The sequence below is a fragment of the Camelina sativa genome, chromosome 4, assembly GCF_030686135.1.
Source record: "Camelina sativa cultivar CO46 ecotype springtype chromosome 4, ASM3068613v1".
Lineage (NCBI taxonomy): Eukaryota > Viridiplantae > Streptophyta > Magnoliopsida > Brassicales > Brassicaceae > Camelina > Camelina sativa.
The window spans coordinates 31,782,985-31,810,774 of record NC_141883.1 but is presented as its reverse complement, the minus strand read 5'-3'; the positions used below and the strand labels follow the sequence as shown (position 1 = coordinate 31,810,774).

General features: G+C 34.7%; 4 protein-coding genes, 1 long non-coding RNA gene and 1 pseudogene across 7 annotated transcripts; 2 read left to right on the top strand and 4 right to left on the bottom strand.

The window, feature by feature from the left end:
- Positions 1 to 176: 176 nt before the first annotated feature.
- Positions 177 to 5,252, top strand: LOC104783105 (uncharacterized). 2 transcript variants are annotated; one of them, XM_087511252.1, is made up of 13 exons: positions 177 to 639; positions 745 to 923; positions 1,018 to 1,121; positions 1,263 to 1,343; positions 1,490 to 1,590; positions 1,696 to 1,782; positions 1,927 to 2,129; positions 2,536 to 2,737; positions 2,831 to 2,881; positions 2,991 to 3,089; positions 3,196 to 3,255; positions 3,462 to 3,583; positions 3,863 to 5,252. In XM_087511252.1, exons 1-13 carry the CDS (start codon positions 385 to 387, stop codon positions 5,028 to 5,030), a joined length of 2,712 nt encoding a protein of 903 aa, XP_087367378.1. In that variant the 5' UTR covers positions 177 to 384; the 3' UTR covers positions 5,031 to 5,252. The 2 variants fall into 2 exon arrangements, with proteins under 2 accessions (XP_087367378.1, XP_087367377.1); XM_087511251.1 differs by having other exon boundaries at positions 3,459 to 3,583.
- Positions 3,557 to 4,590, bottom strand: LOC147946392 (uncharacterized). Its single transcript, XR_015597391.1, has 3 exons — positions 4,432 to 4,590; positions 4,065 to 4,305; positions 3,557 to 3,956 (listed from the first exon to the last, which is right to left on the bottom strand). It is a non-coding gene; the product is annotated as an uncharacterized LOC147946392 (long non-coding RNA).
- Positions 5,253 to 8,155: 2,903 nt separating the features above from the next.
- On the top strand, positions 8,156 to 9,144 carry LOC104783104 (protein LITTLE ZIPPER 1-like). The gene is made up of 2 exons (XM_087511260.1): positions 8,156 to 8,545; positions 8,680 to 9,144. The coding sequence occupies exons 1-2, from the start codon at positions 8,274 to 8,276 to the stop codon at positions 8,858 to 8,860; spliced, it is 453 nt and encodes a 150-aa protein (XP_087367386.1). The 5' UTR covers positions 8,156 to 8,273; the 3' UTR covers positions 8,861 to 9,144.
- Positions 9,145 to 9,538: 394 nt separating this feature from the next.
- On the bottom strand, positions 9,539 to 11,689 carry LOC104783103 (4-hydroxy-tetrahydrodipicolinate synthase 2, chloroplastic). Its single transcript, XM_087511259.1, has 3 exons — positions 11,052 to 11,689; positions 10,707 to 10,790; positions 9,539 to 10,591 (listed from the first exon to the last, which is right to left on the bottom strand). Exons 1-3 carry the CDS (start codon positions 11,135 to 11,137, stop codon positions 9,664 to 9,666), a joined length of 1,098 nt encoding a protein of 365 aa, XP_087367385.1. The 5' UTR covers positions 11,138 to 11,689; the 3' UTR covers positions 9,539 to 9,663.
- A 1,381-nt stretch (positions 11,690 to 13,070) lies between these two features.
- Positions 13,071 to 14,781, bottom strand: LOC104783102 (AT-hook motif nuclear-localized protein 22 pseudogene; annotated as a pseudogene). The gene has a single exon (XR_015597390.1). The product of XR_015597390.1 is annotated as an AT-hook motif nuclear-localized protein 22 pseudogene (transcript).
- A 6,893-nt stretch (positions 14,782 to 21,674) lies between these two features.
- On the bottom strand, positions 21,675 to 24,204 carry LOC104783101 (LOB domain-containing protein 18). The gene is made up of 2 exons (XM_010508182.3): positions 23,375 to 24,204; positions 21,675 to 22,300 (listed from the first exon to the last, which is right to left on the bottom strand). The coding sequence occupies exons 1-2, from the start codon at positions 23,744 to 23,746 to the stop codon at positions 21,881 to 21,883; spliced, it is 792 nt and encodes a 263-aa protein (XP_010506484.2). The 5' UTR covers positions 23,747 to 24,204; the 3' UTR covers positions 21,675 to 21,880.
- Between the last annotated feature and the right edge of the window lie 3,586 nt (positions 24,205 to 27,790).

Genomic DNA, 27,790 nt, shown 5'->3' with positions numbered 1-27,790 from the left:
ACCAATGAATGGGTCTACAGTACACGGACTGTCGAGGGTTGGAAAAAGGTGGCCCAGTTAATATTTATTAATGAGAGCGAAAAGGCCCGATTTCTTTTTTCATCATTCTCTTGACACCGACACTTCTTTCAACAATGAAAGAAACGTTTATATAATCTGAGAACACAAACCCTACCGTTCTCAACTTTATAAAACGACGAACATTGTTTCTTTACTTTTTCCGAACGACATAGCGTTTAAGAATCAGTCGTCCTCGAGAAGCTTCACTGAGTAGAAAAATTGCAGAGAGAGACTCATTCTTCCTCAACTCACTGAACTATTATTATACAGTTTAGGGTTTCAAAATCCCCGCCAATTTTCTCACCTTCCACGATCGGAGCTCTAATGGCGTCTACGGCGGCTGAACAAGTCGAGAGAAAAATTGCGTCGGTAACATCAAACCCGAACCCGGATATCAAAGCGGCTGTTGCATCTCGGATCAATAGCCAAAGCGACGCTTCTCCATCTCCCTCGCTCAATTCGAAGGATTTCATCGTCTCCGTTGCTGCTAAAGTCGCCTCTCAGCCGTTGCAGAACTACGATTTAAACGTCTGGGGTGTCCTCACCGCAATTTCAAGCCATGCTCGCAAACGCCGGCAGGTTCGTTTCCTACTCTGCGTTTTTGGTTTCTTGGAACCTGCCCCTAATGTGATTTCTCGTTTAAAAAGTTTGATTTGATTCCTGATCAATGGTTTATACTTATAGGGCATAAATATACTGTTGAGTTCTGATGAGCATTGCTTAGGACGGCTACCATGTCACGCCAGTTATCAGGTGGAATCAACTGCAATTAGTGGGAACCATTGTAAGATATACCGTAAGCCGGTAACAGGTGGTGATGGGGATAATACTTCTAGCTCTGATGTCTTTGTGGAAGACACAAGGTTAGTTAACCTCTCTTCTTATTCAATTGTGTGATTTCATTTTCTATGCAGTTTATTAAACTTAAGCTTATGCTTCCTACTCTCTTTGATTCAGCACAAATGGTACCTTTCTCAACTGGGAGAGGTTAGAGAAGAACGGCCCTGCAGTCAGGGTTCAGCACGGTGACATCATATCACTTGCTGTTCCTCCAGATCATGGTAATAAGTTTTCTGTCAGTTTTGTTAAGTGGCTGGTTAAATAGATTTGATTTAATTGGTGTTGCTATAACTAATGTTATGCCACTTTTCTAGATCGATTAACATGTTAACACTAAACCTTTGCATTTTTTTTTTTTTCAGAAAAGGCCTTTGCATTTGTTTACCGCGAGATACTTGGTAATAATGCTGCACTTTCCTGCATAAACAGAAAAAGAAAAGCAGGTATAAGTCACGAAGGTCACATATATCTTTCTTTTTTTCTTCTAACTTTCCGTGTATATAGAACTAAGGAATGGCATGTCTTGAGGCATTATATAGCATGTGTTTAACTTTATTCACTTCTAATCTGTGTTTTTGCTCTTGCGAAGAGGATGTTACTAGTGAAATTAAGAGGCAGAAGGGTATAGGCATTGGTGGTCCCAATCCAATATCTCTGGATGATTTTAAGAGCCTCCAGCGTTCGAACACAGTATGTTCATCATCTGTTTTGGTTTCCATTATAAGATGTAAGTGATCGTATCAATCTTGATGTCATTCTAACTCAACTTTTGTGTAAAATCAATGCTTTATGCAGGAACTGAGGAAGCAATTAGAAGCACAGGTGCTTACCATTGAGACTCTGCGTAATGAGTCCCGCTCAATTGTGGAGCACCATGAAAGTGTATGTTTGAGTTTTTTCTTTGAATCTTTGTTGTGGCGCTTGTTGGTTTTGTTGTAAAAAGTTCTGTTAAATAATAACAATAATCATGTTTGAGTAATTGGTGAATATATGAGTATCCTTACTCATATTTCTTTGCGTTTGCAGGAAATAAAACAGATTAAAGAATCCACTGCAAAATCATTTCATAATGAACTGATTGAGCTGCGTGATCTATTAGATGCTAAGCAGAAAGAACTGGCGCAGGTCAACAAATTATCAGCTGAACAAAAGAATTCCATAGATGAACTTGGTGAGCGAGTAAACGCTTCTTTGCAATCTCTCAGTGAAGCAAATGAAATAGTTAAAAGGTAAAAAATGCTTTTCCCTTGTTGATTGTTATTCTTATTTTCTTAAAATCATATTTTATGCTAGTATTGTGAAAACTTTAATTTACCTGTCCCGAGAAATGATCTGCTTCAAACATCTCTACGTTGAGTCCGCCCTCAAAGTATAAAAGTTAGAGGTAGGCATCTCTGAGGGTGAAAAAAGTGAGACAGCAGACACTTCGAAATGTTACTTTGGTCTTGTTTATAGCTTCAACATGTATATACACTGATTCTTTTGGTTGTCAGTTGGTCTGTGAGCGTTTCATGTTCAGAGAATTTTCTTCATATTGAGTTATTGACCTTTCTGGAATATCTTATGTGGCTTTGCTTTTATAGCCTGAATATTGCAAATATGTAACCCTAAGTAAAAACGACATATTGCTTTCAGTCAAAAGGCTTCTATAGCTGAACTGAAGACAGGGTTGGATGAAGAAAGAGATCAAAGAAGAGAGGAAAGAGAAACTGCCACTGCTGAACTTAAAGCTGCGATACATAGATGCCAAATTGAAGCTCAGGAAGAATTGAAAAGATTTTCTGATGCTGCTATGAGACACGAGAGGGAACAACAAGAAGTAATCAACAGAATGAAGGTATGAAAAGAATTAGCTGTGTTTAAATTAACGCTTCAGTCTTTTCATCATTATGTCCTTAGAATAAGACTGTTTACTTGACAAATATTTTAGGATTCAGAGAAGGAAAGATCAGTGCAAGTGGAAACTTTGATGTCAAAATTGGTATGTTCTTGTAACGTTTTTCATAATTAGCCTCTTGATCACACAAACCTTGGACTCCTATGTTTTTTTCATTTTGCTGTCATTTAAGAAGTTTTGTGGTGTTTTATAGGAAGATACGAGGCAGAAGTTGGTCTACTCTGACAATAGAAACCGTCAGCTAGAATCTCAAGTTTCGGAGGAGCAGCTTGCTTCTGCTAATGCACAAAAAGTATCTGACCTGACTGCAATTTCTGTCTTATTTTGCATGGTTCTTTTCTCTCTTTTATTGCTGTACTAACGGTTTCATTTTTCTGCAAAAATAAAATTGTTTACAGAAAATAGAAGAACTTGACCTTGAAATAAAAAGACTCCAAAAGGATCTGGACAGTGAAAAGGTAAGAATGGAAACAATTTGTGTGCTTTATACCGTTTTCACAGTTTTACATTAATGACATGCTTCTGTTTCCTACCTCTGATTTCTGCTATAGAATTATGATAACATGTTTTAAAGATTGTGGACTTGTAGCTAAGACATTTTTTTGCGGGGTATCCAGTATATGTTTAAGACTTTAAGCTGAGACTGTCTTTGTTACGTTAGCAGGCAGCTCGAGAAGAAGCATGGGCTAAAGTGTCTGCTTTAGAACTAGAGATAAGTGCTGCTGTTCGAGACCTTGACGTTGAAAGACAAAGACACCGTGGTGCAAGGGAAAGAATCATGCTCCGGTAAGAACAGTTACATGTATGGTACAAGAACGTTAGGCTGCTATTTCTAGAGTACATTGTTGGTTTGCTAACCTACTTTCTGCTTGATGGTGAAAAAATTTACACATGCATTTTTTTTTTTTTCCAAGTTTAAGTTTGTGATTAGTGCCTCTATACAGTTCTTTTGCTATCTAGGTTTCCTGGTTGGAAGATAGTTTCTTGTTGACAGTGTTGCGTTAAGATGCACTTCACGCAAGTTTGATTGGTGTAACTAATTGAGGACAATGAATCTTCATGCAGTGAAACTCAGATGCGGGCATTTTATTCTACGACTGAGGAGATCTCGGCTCTCTTTGCAAAGCAGCAGGAACAGCTCAAGACTATGCAGAGAACTCTGGAAGATGAGGATACTTGTGACAATACTTCACAAGATATTGATCTTAATCCAATAACCAGAAGTCCCAACAGAGCCAATACTCAGGAAGATAGAAGAGCAACTTACCATTCAAATTGTGCTGCCAGGACAAGCTTGTCCACTTCAGGGAAAAGGTCTACCAGAAATGAAGTTTTGGATACGTCTTGTGAAGATGCAGATGCTACTCAGAAGCATGATTGTGAAATTATGAGTCAGGAAGGCCAAAACACCCAAGAAGCGGAGTATACAAGCTCTGAAAATTTCGTGAAAGGTGTCTTTGGCTCAGATATAGAAGGTGTTGGTACAGCACCCACTTTGGGAACAGACCCTGTAGGAACAGAGCAAGTTAATGAAACTCAAAGTCCAGGAAATGATTATGAGAGAAGTGATCAGCTGAGGAATTCAATCATTTTAGCTAGTGATACAATGCAAATAGGTTGTGAAACTCAAGTACATGAAAGTGTTCAGAATCAGGATGATGGAGCTGTTATCTTGTTAAGGAACCCAAACGATAGAAGAGATACCCAAGACACAGAGGGCGTAGGCACTGTAAGGACGTCAGATCTTCTAGCTTCTGAAGTTGCTGGGAGTTGGGCTCATAGCACAGCTCCTTCTGTACATGGAGAAAACGAAACTGAAAGAGGTAGAATGGATGAAGAGAGTCAGACTCAAAGAATCAAGGAAGTGACTTTAGTACACGATTCTGCTGGTCAGGTAGGCGAAAGCCAAACTAAACCGACACGTTCAGGGATCATGGTCACTATGGAGGATGATGCTGAGCGTGGAGTTGTTAACGAGCCAGTTGGGGTCATTGATCAATTGAAAATAAAACACGCTACTGGTTCGGACTCTGAGACAGAGAGTTGTTCTGAATCTGATGATGATCATGAGAAGGAAAAACACAGTCCTGTCTTTGATTCTGATACAGAGGGTTCCGATGTGAATGATGATAAGGGATCACACTCTTCAGAGCCTGATTCAGAAGGAAGCCATGAAGCTGACGGAGATCTGAAACAAGTAGACACAATGGACGAAGACGATAAAGCTACCTAGCAAGATTTCCTTTTCAAGATCTCATTCTCAGTACATTCATGAACTTACACTCTTTCCAAATCCATCTTCTTCTTTTTTCGTACACGCTGAGCTTATTTTTTCGTTTGATTTAGAAGTAAGGTTAGATAACGCAGGGAAAATGGTGAGGTTGTAATTAACGTGGAATCTAAAGTAAGTGATTAAAAGAATTGAAAGTTTAGGATGTGTCTACTTCACAACAAAGTCGCTCCATAATGTGATGCAATGATAGCAAAGGTAGAAATGAAGGGGGGGGGGGGGGGGGGGGGGGGGGGGGGGGGAAGGAAGGGGCTAAGCTAAAGAGATGGGGCTAAAAATAGACAGCGGAAAGAGTTAGTCAGAGGAATCATCAATGGTTAATCTGAAATTAAAAGAGAGACTTTGATAGTGAGAGGACGAAGAGAAGCTCCTTTTACAACCATTTCATCATTATAGAAACAGTAACAACTCGAGAGGACGAAGAGAAGCTACTTTTACAACCGTTTCATCATTATAAAAACAGTAACAATTCCAAAACTTACCCTCCAAAAACTCTCATCAATATCTTGGCGTATCTCTTATAGCTTTAGTGGTAAAAGCTCTTAGGTTTGATTGAGAAAATCCATCGTTGTCTATGGAGATACTGAAAAGGATGGCTATAAATAAATAGTAGTAGATATAATAATAGGGTTGTAACAAAATTATAGCAAGTATTGAACACTTTTTAGAGAAGCGTGGATGGGGGGTTTCATTTTAGTGTTGACTATATCTCCTCCAATTCCATTGATGCCTCTTATTACTAGTTTGTGCATTTTAGTTTCTATGAAAATATCAATACATGAAATGAGTAGAGTTTATAGTGGTCCTAGTCCTTGCCCTCATCAATTTATTCTTTTTTTCTCCAAATATATCATCAATACATGGAGTAGAATTTGTTTTTGTCAATGAGTCGCTTGATATTTTTATTGAATGGTTGTGAAATTTAGATTTATATAAAAATGCTCCACAGAAACTACTTTGAAGTGTTTTTTTCATAAATCTAATATAGTAAATTTTTGTTACGAGATTGGTAAAAAAATACATCTTTAGTTTGGAAAATATTGAGTATTACTGATTGGGCTATACGAAGAAGAAGAAGAAACGGGATTGGGCATGTGCATGTGGGTTTTGAGGATTTAGGAAAAGAAGAAAAAAGAAAAATAGCCCATAAAAATTCATAATGCATGATGATGGTTGATGATAATGATGAAGAATCCATCGTCGTCGAGTGGGGGAATGGGGTTATTATGGCAAATGGGTATGATGATTGTGGGAAGAAGAAGCCAAATCGGTGGTTTCGTTTTCCAAATTAAATGTGCTTTGGCTTTTGCTTCTACTCCTACTCGAGTACTCCATGACTTTTTCCACTTACTACATACAATACTCATACTGTCATACATGTATAATGTGTATAATATTGCTAAAAAAGTCACTGCACCCCATTCGGTTGTATCCATTTCACACTTTTTTTGCCTCTTCCTTCCAAGTTTCAGAACCATTCCCTAAACCCCAACGCCCAACCTCCACTGCCTCACGTGATCCATCACGAGCCATGATTTCCTTTTGGTACTTTTTTCACCTGATTCTCATACTTCCCCCGAAATATTTTCATTTTATATACTAAAATCATCATTCATATGGATTGGTGTTTACTGTTTAATATCAAAATTACCCCTTTTTAAACGGGTTAAAAGATGAAATATACTATAGAATTGACTTTAGTGTATATTGGCTTTATATCAATATGTAGGTTATAAGAGATCATAAATTATAAATGTATATACGAACTACAGTTACATAATTTCTACATGTGTGTTGCGTTTCATATATGTTTAGTTTATAAAATTTACCGAAAATTAATTTTTTTTTTTGGGTATATGATTTCATAATAATGTGTATTTCAATCAAACGAAATGTGTTTTATCGTAGGTTTTTAGACTGCTGCCCATAAAAGGAAAATAAAATGAGAGTGCTATTAGTTAAAAAATCTTAAGATTGATTACACATCCAACATGTAGAAAAAAACTATTGGACGGGGAACGACGACAACACATTGGTGTAAGTAAATGAAATCAACTTTAGAACTTAAGTCTTGTTGTGATATGTATTTAACGGAATGATTAACCATCATTAGATATGACTTCAACGATTTGAAAATTCTGGATTTACACTCTCTCTACCTTGGATGCTTGGGTACGTAATCTTCTTTTTCCCTTTTGAAAAAAAAGAAGGGTAAAACTGGGATTAGGTTTGAGAAAAGCAATATTAAACCGGAAAAAAAAAAAAAAAAAAAAAAAAAAAAGACAAAGATTTGTGATTATAAAAAAGTTAAGAGAAACACACTTGTACTTGTTAAGAAGATCGAGGTTTTGACGTACTCTTCTAACCTTTTTTGACTTATTTGGCTCCTTAATAATCATGATTTGACCTTTTTGGCAGTCAAAGAAATCTGCCAAATCGATTCATAAAATCAGATAATGAATCTTTATCCTTTTTGTTGTAGTAGTAATTTTGTAGGTTAATCTCGTCACATAGACGATATAAAATTACTTTCTTACTTTTTGGTGTAAAAAATAACCATTTATTGTTGTTGTAACGGTAAAAGGAAAATATATACATGTATGCGTGTGTGTCAGTGTGTGTAACGGTAAAATATAATGTATGAACATATTTGGTTGAGCAAGGATAGAGACATAGCTAGAGTTAACAAGCCTGGTTTCCAAATTTGAGTTGAGTTAGGTCAAAGATCTTAAAAAACTTGTAATAGTAAATTTATTCAGCCAATATGTCTAGTGTATTATTATCATGTAGCCAAATGTTACGCAGATTTGACTAACTGTCACCTTGATTTAAGCTTTCATGCCACCGTCTTCAACATGTAATTAAGTTGACAAACAAACAAAACTGATTATAAGTTATAAACCAAAATTGAATAGTTTTTTTATGTCGTGTGTTTTGTACCTTTTAACGGTGAGTTGTGCTTTTTAGGGAAACCTCTTAAAATATCTTCTAAATAGTTCGTTTAACTAAAATCAATCAGTCAAAAAAAACAATAAAAGATAGACTGATAGAGATATAGAGAGAGAGAAAAATAAAAGGACACTTTTTTTTTTTTGTTATACTTCTTCTTCTCTTCTTCGTTCATCATCAAAAATTTCAACTTCATCTTCTCTCCCTCATCACATTTTCCCCTGTCCCTTTGTAATCATGATTCTTCTTTCGCCATCATTACCTTCTAAAGGAGTCTCTCTCTCTCTCTCTAAAAGAATAATGCAAACACAAAGTTTCATCTATATAACACGTCTATATCCCTCCCCCAACTCAACAAAAACGTCTCACTACTTCTTCTCTCTATCTCTTTCTCTTCTTCAAGCTCCAAAGATGTGTTTGAGTTCTTCAGAACCATTTCCAGACACACCCACGAGATTAGTTTTGTACCTCAAAACACAAAGTCACGTTCGTATCCCTCGTCTCTCCAGGTTTCAATCGCTCTCCATCATCACACATATATACACATCTAGGAGATTATAATCGACTATGTAATTATATGTTCTTAGTCACTACGATGAGTTAATGTTCTGTTTTTTCTTTTCTTGTTTTATAAATATTTCAGGAGGAGAAGGATGTGGCGGGAAGAAAAGGGGATGGAGATGATCAACCTAAAGCTATACATGGAGAATCAAAACATCATAAGAGAGAACGAGAAACTTAGGAAGAAAGCTCTTCTTCTTCACCAAGAAAACAAAGCTCTCTTCTCTTTGCTTCAGACCAAAAAACTCTGCTCTGTTCCATAAACAAAACCTTAGACCATCCACCAGTCACTAAGATCATATTCTTCTTTCTTTACTGAATTAGTAGTAATAATAAGATCTGAGGGCTCCAAGAAAAAGAAACCATAAAATTTTGGTTATTTAAAGTAGTCTTCTATCTAAGTGGGGTTTATAATCAAGGGTTTAGTTATTTATTACTGGGTATACGTCTAATTTTTATGTTCTTTTTTTAGTTTAATCTCTCGTGTAATCTATCTTTGTCCCTGAGTTCTTTTGTTAATGGTTAAGTTCATCTTTTTTTTTTTCCCTATATTTGCTACTACTCAACAGATCCATAATTGATGTATTCCTTTGTTTGGATAACATTTTACAAAAAAGAAGTTGACGATTTTCCTTTTTTTAATCTCTCTCAATCGAAGGAAAAGATTTACACAGCTGGGTACGAACATCTCACGTGACGTGGGTACCCCCATCAACGTAGAGAATCACCTTACTATTAAATTTTGGATTTTTGAGTATCCAACCAAAATTTATGATTTTCACATGGCGCTACCGTGACAGTTCCAATATGGCAAAGCCATGCCGTTTCAACTCAATACATTCCGAACATGCATGCTGCCGTTTCGTCCACCTTCCAAAACACTTGAAACAGAGTATACGCAGCAGAACATAACGAATGAGAGACCAAAACAAGATCAGAAATATGATGAAATCATTTCATGAGTTTCACTCATCAGCTATATAAAACCAAATGATAGTATAACCACCATCTCTTCTTCATTTAATACCAAACAAAATTAACAAAGATCCGAAAAAAGTAAAGTATGCTAATATCGAGCGATAAGGATGAAATCATCGTCATCAAGAGCCTGCACATCTTTCTCACCCACAAAATGCTCTCGTCCAATCTCCTTCACCAGTTTCACAAACTCAAGCCTCTTCGACAAAGGCAATGGGACGTACGGTAACCTGAAAACAGGCCTCGACACTCCCAGCTGAGCCAAAGCAGTGTTAACTCCAATCGGGTTTGGCTCATGGAATAGCCAAGCCATTAAAGGTAGAAGCTTTGAGTTCAAAGACGAGTTCCTACCTTCAAACATCAATTTCCTCATCAAACCCGGAACTAAGTTACTAGTAACAGATATAACCCCGGTTGCTCCATAGTCCCATCTAGAATCATGACACTCATCATCATTCCCACTCCACACAACAACTCCGTTCTCAGTGTACTCTTCAACACGCTTGTTCCCAACACATTCCTTCACACCAGCCAAATTAGGATTCTGAGAAAGTTTGAAGATGGCACGAGGAGGTATATCCTGCCCTGTTCGTCCAGGAACATTGTATATAATCGTCGGTCCCATATGAAGAACTGATTGGAAATGTGCTATTAGACCCTCGATCGAAGTCTTGCCATAGTAAGGGTTAATGTGGAGAGCGGCGTGCATTCCAACAGCGAACCCTTGTTCAGTAGCGTGGATAGCTTCTCTTGTTGAATTGCTTCCAGTGTTTCCAATGACTTTGATGCTTCCACCAAAACAGTTAACAGTATGGCCTATGAGCATAATGTGTTCGTCCCAGCTCATCAACTGTCCTTCACCAGTGGTACCACCAACAATGACACCTGCAGCGCCGTTTTGTATCTGAATGTTCACTAAGTCATCGTAGGCTTCAAGGTCGAATCTTCCGTCAGGTAGATACGGTGTTTTGATTGCTGTGATCACACGTAGAGCTTTAATGTCGTCTGTATTTGTCCTGACAAGCACAGAACCAAAACAGAGAGTCCCGGGTATAAAATAAACTTCCAAAACAGAGAGTCCCGGGTATATATATAATCATGGAGATATAACGTAGGGTCCAGCACACAGACCTGTTTTTAACCTCCAAGCTGCGCATAGGGAGATGAAAATTGGGTACAACAGCTGCTTTTGGAGAGACCCATTTTGAGCTCCTTCTGTGGTTATCAACACATTAGATTGACACAAAATCAATATGAAGGACATTTTCTCAATGATCATAAACCGGTTTAATTGCAATTGATAATCTGTTAATGTGGCTAATAGAGAGACATGATGGAGAAAGCTATGATTCAATTTCCAACTAGAGAGAATGAATATTAAAGCCAATTTCCAGATATCAAGATAAGCAAAAAAAAAAAGACAAAAGCTTTTCAGCAAAAACTCTGAAGAACGTCAGGAGGAGAAGAGAAACGAACCTTTTGTAGCCATTGAATCGCTTTGGGCAGGGGAATTGTAGAGCAGAGTCCACAGAACACAAACCATAACCTTTCAAAGCAGCCATCTTTGAGAAAACACACAAAAGGAACAAAGAAAAATTTACCAAAACTTTCCAACTGACAACAAAGTCCGTGATCCTATGATGTCAACAGAGAGAGAGAGAGAGAGAGAGAGAGAGGTGGTGTAAATCAAAAATCAGTTGGCGACGATGATGATGCTAAGAATGAGAATAGTTCCGATGATAGTTGAACAGAGAAGAGAAACAATCGAGCTTTGGTAACAATGGTGGATGAGCATAATGAGGAAAGACTCCGATAAGATAAGAGCGAGCAGTGTGGATTTTTGTGTAACAAGGAAAGAAGAAGAGAGCGGCGAGGAGCTGGAGACGAAGGAAGCAAATATTTACAAAGCCGCCCTTTAGGGTTTTTGTTTGTTTGTTTTGTCTCTCTCTATCTCCTCAGATATTGCCACGTGGATTAGTGATTTGATACGCAAATTCAAGGTCAATTTTGGTTTTTTTTTTTATAGCATAAAATCCTTCTGGAAGACTTTTTTAGCTCAAAACAATGGTTTAATATGATGATTAAGGGCTCCATTCGGATTTCAATCTTTCCATATTAGTAGGGTAAAGCGAGGATCGAGCATATTTTATATTAATTCATGCAAGGCACGTTTGTGTTCATACACGGTCAATCCTGACTGCTCTATATGTTTTTTTTTTTTAATAACCAAATACTACTAAACTATATTATAAGCCTTAATTACTAAAACTCTCCCTTCTGAGCCCATTATAGGCCCAAAGTCGACGGATTTTGACCAAACGACGAGCACTCTGATGACCCTTATAGGCCCAACATCCCAATACTGAAATCTATTTTTGTATCAAGGACCGATTAACTATTTTTGGACCTAATCAGAATGATAGACCAGATCTGTTGGTTAATTTAATATATATATATATATCCCAAATCCCAATGAACTAATTGGTATGAAAGAGGGAGGAAGATCAAACATTAGCATAAAATACTTAGTTCCTTTCCACGTTTATATAAATAAAACAAATTCATATCCATACTTGACATAGTGACAGGAAGGAAATATAGACATCAATGTCATTCATTATACATATACTCTCATAGTCTCATTGAGCCATATAAAAGTAAGCAAAATGGTTGCATCAAGCGTTTTAACAGAATATTTTCATTTTTCAAATTCTTGATCATCTATTGTTTGGATCAATATCCTTCTGATTGATAATAGTTAAATTAGGAGAACAAAATTGACCGATAGCTTCATCTAACCATAGGTTATACTATAAAACATAAAGGGTGGAGTGTGGTTATAAATGCAAAAAGAGAGAGTGAGAGGGAATGAATGATGGGCAAAGTGGGAGGGAGGTGGCTTTGGAAGTAAGGAACTCTCTCTTTCTTCTCACACACTTTCACTCATCGCCTCGTAAAGGAACTTTTCTTTTTTCTCTCTCAGAGACACGCACGTGCGTCGGTGCATCACCCAATGCTCTTCTCTTAATTGCTTTCTCATCTCTCAAGTGAGTTTTAGTCGTCGATGTAATCATCGTTTTCTTGTTCCAAATTCTAGAATCTCTATTTCTACTTCGACCCATTTTCTTTTCTCTTGTGTATGTAACCGAAAAATGATTATTAAAAATATTCTGAATTTTAATATTAGGGTACTATATATATACAAAAATTTCCGTGTAAATGTGTAAATATAAGTATAAGCCAAATGCAATCACCTTGTTCCCAAGTCTTGTTCTTGTCATTATGCTTCTTGCCTCACCATCGTCTTACCAACCTCGGAACAATCATCTCTTTGTTTCCTTATTATTTTCCAGCTTAAAAGTATAAATATCTATAGCCGTTTAATTTTTTAAAAATAACCGTTGTAAAAATCTTTGAACGAAAAAATATACAGCCAATGTGATTGAGTATATAACGGATATGAAAAATTCATTATTTGACCTCTTACCAAAAGAGTAACGGAAGAAAATAATAGCATGACATTGTTAGTAACCTGTTTAACCTTTCAATATATGAAATCATAGCTTATGCTCTATAATTCAACATAGACGTAAAGCTAATAATCACCAACACATGAATATAAAAACTCATAAATCAACAATTTATAATCTCCTAGTCAACGCAAACACACAACCCTCCTCTCAAACCTAAAAATCGATCAATACCATGACCAAAACGATTCTCTTCGACTCATACGTACCACGAATCTTCGTCAAAGACTACAATTATCTTTAGAAAACAAAGAAGAAGAAAAAGAAGAAAAGGAATTAAAATTTGACAAGAGAGATTATAAATTTAAAACAACGAACGTATCTAAGTACTTGTTTTTTGGCGATTTAGAAAGATGGTCGTGGAGTTCCCCAATAAGCTTCAGCTGGCAACTGAACAGAATTCATAAGATTAGGAGGCAATCCTTGTATAAACGACGTCGGATCTTGCATCAACTGTTGTTGCTGCTGCTGCTGCTGCGTCTGATTCTGAGTCTGCGTTGGCGTTTGCGTCCCACCACCCATCGCTGCGTTTCCATCGATATTATTAGCAACCGCTCCAGCCGTTTGCTCTTCTTGATCATCTTCCTCTAACGGCAACCTCTCATACGCAGCGTTCCCAAAGGAAGCTGCCATAATCACCACAGGTCCTGAAGCCATCAGTGGACCAACTACGCTTCCTCCAACGACCTGTCCTTGACCACCGGCTAAGTAAATCGTTAGACCTGACGCAGCTGGTGGAGCCGGTGGAGGAAGGAAAGACCCCGAGAGAGAAAGAATCTCGAAACGTCCGTGTAAGTTAACGACTGACGAGCCACCACCAGGTACTGAAGCCGGTTGTCTTATGGTGACGTTCGTAACGGCGCCGTTTCCGCTAAGAACGCAGATGCCACGTTGGCGACGGCGAGCGAAGACGGTGACGCTCTCCATGACGTCACATCCGTTTGCAACTTCCATGACATGAGATTTGAGAGCGTTTGCGCTGTCCCGAGTGATGATGATTGGTGGTTTTGGTTTGTTTTTGGACCCCGCTGGTCTGCCACGTGGCCTTCTCGTGATATGATTATCACCCCCTCCGCCTCCGCCGCTTTCTCCGCCTGAGCCGGGAGTGTTTTGGTCTTTTCCGGCAGAAGAGTGCTCGTTGGGATCGATCTCAGCGTCTCTGTCACGTTTAAGCCCGCCGATTCGGTGTTGGTCGATCTCGTGGCCGTGGTTATGTTGCTGCTGCTGCTGCTGATGTTGGAATTGATGGTGCGGGTGAAGATGGAGATCTCTTGAGAGAAAAGGTGGAGGAAGGGAGCGAGAGACCTGATCCATTATTTCTTGATTGAAAAGGAAACAATTGAAAACCCTAATTAATTGATAACTAAGTCTCCTCTCTTCTCTTCCACTCGAATCAAAACCAATAGCTTAGCTTGACGATGATGATGTACAAAATAGAGCTCAATTCAATAAATTAAGGGAAGAAAAGATTGAAAAGTTTTAAAGAAGAGAGAGGTTAATTAAATGGAAGAGAGGAACAACAAAGTCATGTACATGAAAATGAAACTGGAGCTGGACTAGTTAATACAGGAAGATGAAGCTTTGTAAGAAGAGGGAGAAGAGAGGAGAGAGAGAGATGGGTTTAGGGTTAGGTCTGAGAAGAAGAGGAGGTTAAGGGTTAAGAGAGTATTCAGATGAAAGATGATGAATGGGTTTAGTTTTGGTTTAGATAGACAGCGTGCCGCATGGGCGGTGTGTGGGTCCTACCTACTGTGTCACTTTGTGGGCTCTACTTTTTTTTTTTTTTTTTAATCTTTTGTTTGTGTAATAATTTTCAGTTGTGTGTTTGTCTCCCTTTGATAGTAAAAATTAATACAAGGTTTTTTTTTTTATTCTTGAAAATATTGGATGAGGTTTACTAGATACTCCTATAGTCCATGGATGCGTGAGATTATATCAAACAGTATCATGGACACACAAATTGAAGCGCACGAGTCTATAATCTATATTGAATCATAAATTGTTTAATTTTTTTTTTTAATTAAGCTGATGATGAAACTGTTGCATATATGCATGATTTTGTAGATGGTACATGCCTTAGTGTACGGTCTTTAACTACATTTTTTTTTCAATTCACGAGTCTTTTTTTCTTTCTTTTTCTTGCCAACAATCACGAGTATTTTCTTTTATACTAGTACTATGTTTCTCGGCGTAACGGTAGAAGATTTTTTTAAAAAAATAACAACAATTTTATACACACACATTCAAACTTTTATATAGAGAAACGGAGAAAATTATAATCTTCAGTATATTTTGTATAAAATAAGGTGATAAGCTTATCTATAGATATTTTCCTACACAAGTACACATATATAATAAAAGAAAATTGTATTATGATGCATGTGTCAGTTTAAATTTTGTGTTTATGTATGATAAATTTTGATTTGCGTTGATAGGACAATTTTTAAACAACCATTAAGAAATAAGACTCCATTGCATAATATTGCATATGATTTTTATTCTTTGTTTTCACATTACTGATTTGTTTTTCTTGTTAACAAAAAATAATTTTAAAACATACTACATGTGTCCGCATATATACGTACGTTAATATTAATTAAAGTGCATGAAAGTTAGTGACAAATAATTAAGAGTTGAATTGGAGAAAAGAAGATGAAAAATGTGAAGAAGAGACGTTATCGTGGTTGGATGATGACAGAAACTGTTTAAAATATTTCACTTAAAATCTAGCAGAACCACTTAATTGTATAATGTATATACATACTGCTGCCTTGAATACTACTAGTTTATTTCATAAATTTTTAAATTAATATCTGTGTAGTTTATTTTTCAGTAATCACAGTTTTTTCTTTTATTTTCACGTTTTGTATTATCACACGATATTATTCATCAAAGTCAAAATTATACTACTATATACCAGTCGTATGTTTGGTTTACACAACATCAACTGGTCGTTAACTAATACTTATAATATATACACGTTTAACATCAGCTTGAATTTAATTCGTTGTCTAATTCAACAAAATGAATATTGTGTATTTCAACTCCGTAAAATTTATGTAGTTCTGGATATTGTTGCACCACTTTGATATTAGTAACCAATTAGACAAATCAAGTAAAACTGACTTTAAATTCCTTTTATTAGCATAGAGCAAGTTACTTAATTACCACTACTAGTAGTAGAGTATAGTATAGTATTATAATAAATTCAGAGATTAATTATGTTGGGTCGATAAGGCAGATTCAAGCTCGTAAATCGCGTAAGCTTGGGGAAAGACTAAAGAGACAGGGAAGTGGAGGAAAGAGAGGATGACAGGCGCGTCAGACGCCGTTGGATGTTTGTCCCCGTCGGTTGCGATGCCTTCACGCAACAAGACCAGCCAGCGAGGACCAGCTCACACTCGCACGTGCAGCCGCTGACTGACACGCGTGAAGGCGTTCATTTAATTGTGGTAACTAATTTACTTTTGAAAACATTGACTCAGTTTCCGGATGTGCCTGATAAAGATCAGATTCAGAAGGGTGGCTTTCACGTCACGATGCGGGGATGTTATAGGTCACCAACGGGTGAGTTTCACAAAAATACATTCGAATAACTTACCTTAAAATATGTCAATATTGTCAAATTTCCCAAAAATATGTAAAGCTTCTCCAGTTCTTCTTGTACTTCTTCTCACCCCACCACCAATGTAACATTCTCTCCGGACAAGACATCTCAAAAAGTGTTTGACAGTGCCACTTCTCATTACTTTCTTGTTTTCCACTTTATTTGTCACTCTATTTTTAATATACATGTTTTTTTCTTTCTTTTTTAACAAATATATATTTTTTAGTTTGGACAAACTTTTTTAACAAACAGTTAGAATCACGAATAACTACAAAAATTTAAATGATGAATGTTACGATAAGAAAGAATCTCACAAAATAACATAAGTTTTAGAAATCGCTGTTACATATACCATGCTTAATAATAAAAAGGTTTAATCAGATTTAGTTTTCATTACCAAAAATAGTACTACGAAATTAATGTTGGATACTGAAAGTTTGAAGCTTGTTAAACGTTGGACAGATAGATCGGCGTTAAAATTTGTGATCTCTTGATTAAATCTTGTTTTAAATGTATATATCTATGTTGAATAACTATTTTTATGTGATTCATTAGTTATGGCGGATTATTTATTAATAATACGGCGTCTACATATAAAATTATGTATACATAAATAATACTATACACATGATCCTTTACATGTTTCTTAATGTCTACCAAAAGGTCCTTAGCTTTTGTTTTCTTCTTGATTCCATATTATATACATGATATATAAAACAATATTCAACCAATATAAGAAAAACAAGGGTATTCTTTATAGAGATATGATGATTGGGGAACAACCTTGAGGAAATTCCTCAGTCTACATATATAACACCATTACAACTATATAAAAACAAATATGTGGGCTATATGTGTTTGTTATGTTTACATATAGTCTGTACCATGGTCGATATAATGTTAACACATTTTTTTTTATTATAACGTTCATAAACATATGTCATCTAGGGATCTTTCGGTGATCAGCAAAAAATCAAATAATAAGTCTTATGCAAATATTATGAAAAAAGAGTATGGTTTATGAACGTCGGCGATCATCCCGCTAGTAAATCCAAATTTTTGTTGTTCCACTTTTAAATTTCTTTTGCCATTCTATTTATATGGTGTCTTAAATCATAAGTATCATAGTGAATACAGAATACGAATACGTATACTGCTCGTGTAAATTAATCACAAAGAGAGAGAGAGAGTAAAATGTGTGTTGACCGCATGGGAAGAAGAGAGAGATGTAGGTTGAATCTGAAACCAGGACGTGTGGACATCGGACTAACCACTCGCATCTCACGTTTTTTGTCTTCACTTGAAATCCAATTAGGATGGGCCATGTGGCTCTGAAATCCATGTTAAGATATTCTAAACTAATTGCTTTTTGAAAAAACCAAAATCTGCAACCATTAATACCACTTGGATCATTACTCACTAAAGCCTAATTAACATGTTATGTAAACCCCCATTTTGTAGTTATCAAGAAATTTTGAGAATAACTAAATCTTTTTTTTTCTTTTGCTTAAAGGAATAACTAGACATTTGGACTGTTGTGTGTGTATAATCTCTTAGCTCAGTGAAATGCATATGCTCATTAATGTTCACATCTTACCTTTTCTTATCCTGTGTATATAAATTATTTTAATCGAATTGAGATAGCTGACGATGATAATCACATTATTTCCACTATAAAATCGAATTTTAATCCATATAACTAATTCATTTGGAATGTAAGACATAATTAACAAGTTAATATTTTCGAAAAGCTATGGACTGTTGTGTGTATTATCTCTTAATTAGCTCTCAGTGTTATACTAAATCGAGACAGCATAATTGTATGTGATAATATAAAAAGAGAAAATTAGTATTTCCAAATTGCTATATTAAGTGAATATCCATTTATAAGTATTATAAGATTACATTGATAAACAATTTAAGAGGCATATTTGTTTTTCTTGGCCTGAGTATTTTTTTTAATTAGAAAATAACTTTTCGTTCGGCTTATATATATCTTCAAAATATCCATGAATATAATTCAGTATATATGTAATCGGTTATTTAAAGTCACAAACATAACTATAACGTAACCTATGTAGTCTCTATAAATATGAAAATAATTTTGTAAGAAAACGAAAGAACAAAACATAAGTATTGACAATTTGACATGCAGTCTTTTATTAATAATTATATTGTTGGTAGGGTATTTTAGAAACTCTGTTTCCAGAAATTTTATAAATCCTGTAGAAAAGATGTAACTGAATATGAAAATATCCGTAAGTAGAAAGGAAAAGCTGATGGTTTGATTTAAGTGAGAGATAAGGACGGACGTGTAATATAGACAAAAACAAAACATAGCTCGATGCATTTTTTTGGGCACCCAATAAGTTTTTAATCTATTACGTAAGTCCATATCGGAATTTGTCATATATGCTTTGCTTTTTTGGATATGTGACCTTATGTGTGTAATATATATATAACTCGTATGAAAAGGCACTCAAGCTTAATGACATATAACTCGCAATGGACAAGTTCTTTATGGCTAAATGTTGAAGAAAGACAAAAGATATGTCATCTCTTCAATTATATATTACAAGATATTACCAAATGTCATTTTCTAACCTAATCAATCAAGTTGGTGTTTATCATCACCTTAACAAAAAAACATCATTCGTCTAAATCTTGCATACCATTCCATATTCACCCGAGACTTAACTCAATTGAAAGTTTTTTTTTTACTTATCTACGAAACAATTTATATAACCACTGAAATCAAGAACGGTCGTTTAAAAAAAAAAAAAAAAGAAGAAGAAGAAGTAATTATGCGATCCACCCCGAGTAATCTTTATAGAAAAAAAATTGAAAAAAAAAAAAGAGATTAAAAAGAATGGACCACAGTCCACAGGTCCACAGCCGAGGTTGTCATGTGATGGACAGCGATTTACTTGGAATTATTAATTATCTTTGATCTTCTTTTGAAACGAACATATGCCTCGAGAACTCGGTGCCAAAATGTCAACGATTCTCTTAACATCAACTTAAGCATCAAAGCACGACGCATTTGGATTATTTAATTAAATGTTATTACAATCATAATCTTCTGATTAATTTTTGTTTATGTTGTGGGGCGTTGATTATGGTTCTTAGTTACTTATTTAAATCGACCGTAGAAACTATCATATATCTGTTCTCCTACGACATTATATTCAAATTTATGATTATTTATTCCAATATTTTGTACATAATGACAAACAAACAAAATTCAGAGATGAAGACGTTGAATATTAACCAAAAAGAGTGATATGTGTATTCGTAAATGGCTGTACATTATTTTTTTCTTCAGGAAAAAACAGAGAAAGCTCATAGTTATCATATTATTTGAAAGAAAAAAAAATACACTAAATTTCAGTATAATTTCGTAGAGATTATGAAAAATAAAATTCTAACAAACATCGATAATTGAAATTTTTGTTATCAGCAAATCTGACTATCAGAATAACGAAAGAAACATAGGTAGCAATTAACAGAGAGAGACAAAGAGTCAAAAAGTTATATAATAACATTCAATATATAAGCAACTAAATATGGGAGATAAAGGTACAATTTAATAGTTATATCAAGATTTATAGATGCAAATATTTTACAGGAGAGAGCTCCGACATGTAAGGAAGTGCAAGCTTTGTTATTCTAATCTTGCAACATTCAACAAAATGATTGCGTTTGATGTCGCTTAATATTAAATATTGTGCATGAGACGAAATAAGAAAATAAAAAGTGAGTTCGATAACGAAACTAACAATAAGATATATATATAGACGAAGTTAACTACTCTTTCAGTTCCACAAAAATTGATGTTTTGAGATATTTTTTGTTGTATAAAGATTGATTTTCTACAATTTTGAATTAATTAAAGTTAATATTTTGTAAACTTCAAGAAGTAATCATTGAAAATATTTAAAATTTTGAATTGTTATTGATTTAAAATTAAATAATATCTCTTTAGTCAAAAAAAAAATATATTTAAACTTAGTAATTATTGTTTTTTTAAAATGTGTAAAAACTTCTAAACATCAATCTTTTTGGTACAGAAGAACTAATAACTAGCTTTGTATATAGTACTATAATTATACGAATTAAAGAAGAAAAAAAACAGTTCACCTTTCCCCTAGCTTATTCATATAGTGATATAGATTTATTAAAAAGTCTCACGTACACGAGCTCTTTTATATAATTACATGAAAATTCCCGTCATGTATACGTATGTGTACTATACAACATTGAACTAAAAATACTAAAATACGTCTACGTTATCGAATTTCGAAAAGAAAAAAAAAAAACCGAAATTCCCGATCTAGAGAGCTTAAACCATCATTACCAGTCATGAAAGTTTACGACCTTATCAAGCTCAGCCAAATCCATTGCGCCTTGCGAGAGTATTAAAACTGGCCTAAACCTAGGTCAAGGCCCAACAGAATGCAGGACGAGTAAGAATGTATGTAGCACCAACAACAAAACAACACAAGTTTAAAATCGAAATTGTGTTGAGCTTGATAAGACCGTGAATTTTGCTTCTATGAAGAAAAAAAACAATAACATACTCGTAAATCAGCTAGCGAATAAGACTTTTTGTTGAAACAGTTAGTGTAAATTCACTTTTTCGAATTATTAGTCTATTGGTTGTGCTCCTTGCAAATTTTGATATCTGGATGATTCGTAGTTTAATTGTATCATATATGCTATAAGTTTATAACTCTGTAACTTCATTTTCTGGATAAAGAAGCAGATATTATAAAACTTTTGTCTTTTGGAGTGTGAGGGGTTAAAAAAGAGCTTGACAACAACAACAAAATGAAGGTTAAGGCCCACGATAACAAAGGGCCTTGCGAGAAAATCCCCCAAGGCAAAAGTATGAACTATGAAGATATCGTTTGACAACTATTTAGTAAAAACGTAAGATTGAGTTATATTCAGACTTGATAATAGGTGAAAAAATATAACGGCAAATAAGATATAGTCACCAGAACAAGTTTGGAAAATACAGTCGTAATAAAATGTAAATGTTAGACAAATTATAATCAACATTTCCTTATAATATTCAAAGAAAATTAAATTTTATTGAATAGTAAATATTTAATTTTCCTAATAACAAAGAGGTAGATGTAACGATCAAAAGATTCAAAACCAACTCATCTAGACATAGACCGAGACGGCGAATCGTCGGTGGCTGCTGGCGGAGGCGATCCTTGTCTATGGAGGAGTTCATGTGCTAATGCTTGAAGGTCACTGTTTTCACCACCGAGCCCTATGGCGGCAGCGGACGAAGATGACGATGGTACACCGTATTGCTGGCGTGGATCAACGAACCTTCGTTGTTGTGTGGCCCACGCCGAAGACGGTGTAGTTTGGTCGAAGATGGAGGCTAGATCGTAGGTTGAGGGTAAGGGTGAGACTGATGCAGGTAAATCGGTTACGGAGAAAGGCGGAGCAGGTGCGAAAAAGAGCTGTTGCTGCTGCGATAGAGGCGGTGGCCGTGTTTGTGGTTGAGGTAGCTCTAGTGATGCCAAATGGGCTTGTAAGTAAGAAACTTCTGCTTGTAGATTCACCACCTATGTATAAATTTTTACGAGTTAGAAAAACAAAAAAAAATATAATGATATATATGTAACTTTCAGGAAATTACGTGAGGATATGCGACTAAATAATGCCTTCCAATTTCTTGCCACCATAATACGGTTAGTTTGATAAGTGAAATCTCTATCTCTTACTTTTTTTTATACGTTTAACGTGATAGTTTTAACTATCCTAAATATGGTTTATACGTGTTAAATTTTAAAACTTCTGATTTCATGTAACTGATTACTTATATCTAAAAGTTTAATTAATTACCCTTTTGTTCAGCTTGATTTACTTTATCATTCAGAAATCGAATTTCGAATAAATGTATTTTCGATTGTTAAGGTTGTTAAGCCACAATTTATGTAAAAGTATTCTAACATAGAGAGTAAAAATATTTTAATGACACGCATCGTATAGATTCATCCCATTATCACATGAATATGGACATGCAGATGCAGTAACTAATTAAATGCGAAGAAACAAAATAATGTTTATACACAAAACAAATAGTACTGCTACTTTATATTCATAGTAAGAAAGAAAAAGAGCGACATATAGTGGAAAATACAAAAAATGGTATATTTACGTATTAACACAGAAAATTGTAGCCCGACCAATTCCCGAAAACCAGCAAAGAAACAAAAACTCCATAATATTGCAATGGGACTTGTCACGACCGTATCATTTTTATATAATTGCATAATACATTATTTTAAGTGATTTCATAAGCAATTAACCAGACAACCATGCCTTTTTTTCCTTTATACTCAAAGTAGATCGACGATTAGATAACCAAGAAAACTCAAGAAAGTGACAAACTCCCGAAAAACTCAAGACGATTTCATTTCATGCACCCAAAAAATTGTTCATCTTTAACCTAATTGATGACTATAAAAATATATATATTCCACAAACGAAACCGAAGTTTGCTACTTTGGAAAAGAAAAACGTAACTGTCATCAAAATAATTTGTGGTTAGTTTAATTCAAGAAGTATGTTACGAACGCATATAGTGATTTCCAACGCATTTTAATAATTCTTTACAAAAAAGGTTAATTAATTACCTGTTGCTGAAGAGCAAAGATGTGAGCGACGCAACCATAGATAGGGTCCCTTATCCGAGCCTGAGCTTCATAGCAAATAGTTACGACAGCATCGGACCTTCGATGAACTGGTATGTGCAAAAGAAGCTTCGAGACGTTACTGGCTCCGAACACTTTGTGCACCGCTGCAAAATAAGCCGAGCCTTGCTCGGAGTCGAAGTAGGGTGCAAATATACATCCCGGCACACACTTTCTCCTTAGAAACTTACAAGCACCACATGGGCCCCCACCCCCACTGCCACTACTACTTCCTCCACCCCCGCTGCTGCCTCCTCCACCACAACCACCACCTCCGCCTCCCACGGCAGTGATTGTGTTCCCACCACCGCTCATGATCACCCCGACACAATTAACGAGTTGTTGCTCTCTTTCTCTCTTTTGTTTAGGTGTTGAGAACAAAAATTTATTGAGATTAAGTTTGGTGTTGTTTGAAGAAGAGATGAAGATTTGAGAAAAGGGAATCAAGAGAGGAGAATTAGGGTTTGGTAAGAGGAGAGTATAGAGAAGAAAGTCTTTAAAGCCACGCGAGGACAAAGCTAACCACAAAAAAAATAAAAAAGGAAAAAATAAAAGAAGAACGATCTCTCTCTCTCTTTTCTCTTTCTAGCTATCTCATATTTAGAGTTGTTTGCGTGAAGCAAACATGGGATAAGCCTCTTCTATTATTATTTCTCATAAGTTATATAACCTTTAATTACACAATTATATCATTTTTTTTTAAACATCTGCTTTGATTTAATTTGCTTGTAAGAGGTTACAATGTAAGGCTGATACAATGAAGCTTGGAACATAGAAATGGAAATGAAAACACAATTATATCATTTATAAATCAAAAGAGACATAAAAAGGGAAAACTCGTTTGATTATCTATCTATTTCCCTTGGAACATCTCGTGATAAAATTTTATTTTCCAAGAAAAAGAACGTTCTTGCTTTCTCTTTATTTACTGTGAATTTACATGTGAATTCTAATTCTTGGAGACATCTCACGACTTTAATTATATGAACTACGTACAAGATGTATAAATAAATAAAATAAATTTTATATCATTAAATAAGTTATCAAACTATGACTTGACGTCTAATTAAATTAGGCCATAAAATGCAACCATTAAAAATTAGTACTATTATCCCAAATGTAATAGCAATAGAGCATAGAGAAGTGTTAGGTCTTAGTTTTCTTTTTAATGATTCGATTTTCCAAAATTTGTATAATCGGGATAATAATGCAAAAGCGTACGTAACTAATGAAAGACCTTCTCAAATAAATGGATAAAAAAAAACAAAACCACTATTAGCTTACGAAATAATTTACTTCACGTTCTCTATCGATAATTACCGTAAAATTATGTGAAAGAGAAGGTTAATGGATTCGATTTCGGTTAAGTAACGAGATCCGAGTGAACCAAAGTAACCGGGAGTCAAAATGTCTAAAATCTTTCGGTTTGAAAGGAAACAAAAAAAAAAGACGTAGCTACGTGTGCCAATAGCAGAAGTACACATGGCGATAGTGATTGTAACTGAAATAAAAACGAATGACGTCATTCGTCACGTAGGTCCCACGCGCCTTTCCTTTAGAAAGTTAGTAACGCTCCTTTTGCTTCTCCAGTGTCTCCCTCCACGCGTCTGTTTTTTTTTTTTTTTATAAATCATTTTTTTTTAATCTTTAGAATGTGTATATAAATTATAGTATAACTCATTTTATAAGTTAAAAAATGAATTTTGGTGTGACTAAGAAAATAAAAATAAAGTTTAAATTAAGGACGTTTAAGTTAAAAATAATTGTGAAGGATGTTTCCATGAGGAAATGCTAATAATCAACGATGATTAATCAATTCAATAGTTATCTAAAGCTTGCTCTTGAACTTTGAGAGTTTCATATATATTTCAAATTTTCAATTTTTCATTTTAGGTAAAAAATATGATCGACCACAAAATTTGTTTTTGGGCATGAATGCATGAGTCAAAAGACGATTCATAATTGCTACCATACATTTCTTCATTCTTTTTTGTTAGTGATTGTACTTGTCATAAACATCGTCGAGTTATATGTAATAGCGTAATAAACTAAAAATGAGATATATATATATTGATTATATATATACAGAAGGTGGAAGTGACATGGTACCTCAAATCTTGGGGATGTACAAAAAGAGTCGAACATTTTCGATCATACATAAATTATTTTAATTCAGTATATTTTTCTCATAGGTTGTTTCTTTATAGCTCGTTATGTTTTAATATACACATAACATACTCATATTATTATCATTAATCACTTGGCTTTTGTTGATGAAACTTTGTCTTCCACTGGTGCAGTCAAGCCCTAATTCGCTTATCTTAACATTCTCGTCGAATTTGGTAAGGGATATACTATAAATATAATCTGTCTTACATTTTAATAGATGTAATTACACACATGCATTATTTAACTCATATTCATATTGTGGGTTGATCCTATCATCCTAATTCCTAAGACTCTATTATTCCTTTGAACTCTAAAATCCACCAGTCAAAATCTACTCAAAATAACATTAAAAAATTATCCGGTGTCGCCTAAAAACAAGGCAACACGATTTGTTATAAGAGAAGTCGGAGCTGATGACACAGATATACTACTAATCTTTAATTAAATATGCTTAATATTTTAACAAAATGATCATAAGTACAATCTATCTACGGTAATTTGACCCGGTTGGTCACTTACTCGTAGCAACTAACAAACTGTTTTTTTTTTGCGTGTGCTAAATTATCTGTAAGAATTTATCGTTAAGTATATGTATCGGACTACTTATTTAGCTGTAGATTTCGGTTCAACCAAATATATATGGGTTACGAGGAAGCTTTTGCTCATCAGTAACAGAAAATCTAGCTAGCTATTACTAATCGGAATGAACTGTTAAAAGTTTCTAATGTCACACGTTAAGTAATTAAGGCCCAACGACTTTAGTCAATGAGTGATTTGTCTCCGTATTTCATAAACTGACAAATGATTCCTTAAATGTAGAAATGTTGCCTTAGATTAAATTTGTATATTAAAAGTTTACGTACTACTAGTATATATGCTTAAACTAAATTATAAATTATATAAACATAATCCCAAAATTCTTGTAACTTGTTTATGTAACCACAAACACAAAAACACACGCACACGCATACATATAAGTTCCGTTTAAAGTCCAATTGATGAATAATAATAAATGACTAACTAGCAAGAAAATATGTATATCTTATTCATAGAGCTTCTTTCTCAAAATCATAAAACAAAAGTACGTAGGAGTATTTTGTTTGATATAATAATTGGCCCCTGGTCGGATAATTTTCAGACAGTGGTTGTATATCAGATGTAAGACCGTTTTCGATCTATAGTTCTGGTCGCAATTTCAAATTCGACAATATTGTGGTCAAATCTCAAAATTCTTCATTATTTTTCTCGAAGCACATCATCAAAATTTATGGGGCTTTATAATGATAATATATAAAAATGAAAATCTGTACAACAGAAAGATTTGAAGCAATCCTTTAATTAAGTAAATTGTACTACTGATCGAATAAATAATATAAAATATATAGTGTTTTAATGTTTAAAAATAAAAAAAAAGGAAGTGGTGCAAGCTTAAACAATCTTCATCATCTTCTTTTTAAACAAATTTGCATATATGCACCTGAATTTTGCTTTTCTTATGGGCAAACTCTGTTTAATTAGTAATGACATAAACAAAGTCCACTCGAACCGAGTTTGACTGCAGATAAGTAGACTTTGTCAGGTGCAGAAAAGTAAAGCAAAATTCAGGTGCATATATGCAAAATTGTTTACCATGATATCAAATGAGTTAGAACTTTCTTTTTCTTGGAAAATAAAAATTTCAAGAATTAGAATTCACATATATACATAAAATACATAAATTCTTGGAAGCTAATGATGTAAAATCATAAATTCTTGGAAGCTAATGATGTAAAATAGAGTGTAGAGAGTGAGAGAGTCTCTCATGGATTAGATTAGCAGACAAGAAACCGAACGGCGCGATTCTTTTCTCCAACGCTCTCGTTTCCTACTTACTCTTAATTAAATTCGAGCTTACCCAATATATATTATGGATGCTGATTATTATTATTAATATTTTTTTTCAAAAATTCATCTTGGTAACGTTGAATTTAGTCCATCTTTATTTTTAGGAAATCTATTTAAAACAGATCATAATGTATTTTCGCAGTACATAAATATGAATTTTAAACTAAAAGAACTATGGATGACGTGATTTTTATATATTTTTACGGGATTGTTAACTGGTTTTGCCAAAAAAATAAAAATGTCTGGTTGGCAAATATTGAACGAAACATGAGTACAATTGTGATCAATGCATTACAAATGTTAGAC

Bases quoted from the DNA above. Each gene is read 5' to 3' on its own strand.
- LOC104783105 (XM_087511251.1), top strand. From the start codon at position 385: ATGGCGTCTACGGCGGCTGAACAAGTCGAGAGAAAAATTGCGTCGGTA. The intron at 640-744 runs GTTCGTTTCCTA...TTATACTTATAG, and splicing joins ATGCTCGCAAACGCCGGCAG to GGCATAAATATACTGTTGAG. The intron at 1,783-1,926 runs GTATGTTTGAGT...TTGCGTTTGCAG, and splicing joins TTGTGGAGCACCATGAAAGT to GAAATAAAACAGATTAAAGA.
- LOC104783104 (XM_087511260.1), top strand. From the start codon at position 8,274: ATGATTCTTCTTTCGCCATCATTACCTTCTAAAGGAGTCTCTCTCTCT. The intron at 8,546-8,679 runs GTTTCAATCGCT...TAAATATTTCAG, and splicing joins CGTATCCCTCGTCTCTCCAG to GAGGAGAAGGATGTGGCGGG.
- LOC104783103 (XM_087511259.1), bottom strand. From the start codon at position 11,137: ATGGCTGCTTTGAAAGGTTATGGTTTGTGTTCTGTGGACTCTGCTCTA. The intron at 10,791-11,051 runs GTTCGTTTCTCT...TGATAACCACAG, and splicing joins CGATTCAATGGCTACAAAAG to AAGGAGCTCAAAATGGGTCT. The intron at 10,592-10,706 runs GTCTGTGTGCTG...TGTGCTTGTCAG, and splicing joins AGCTTGGAGGTTAAAAACAG to GACAAATACAGACGACATTA.
- LOC104783101 (XM_010508182.3), bottom strand. From the start codon at position 23,746: ATGAGCGGTGGTGGGAACACAATCACTGCCGTGGGAGGCGGAGGTGGT. The intron at 22,301-23,374 runs GTAATTAATTAA...ATTTATACATAG, and splicing joins TCTTTGCTCTTCAGCAACAG to GTGGTGAATCTACAAGCAGA.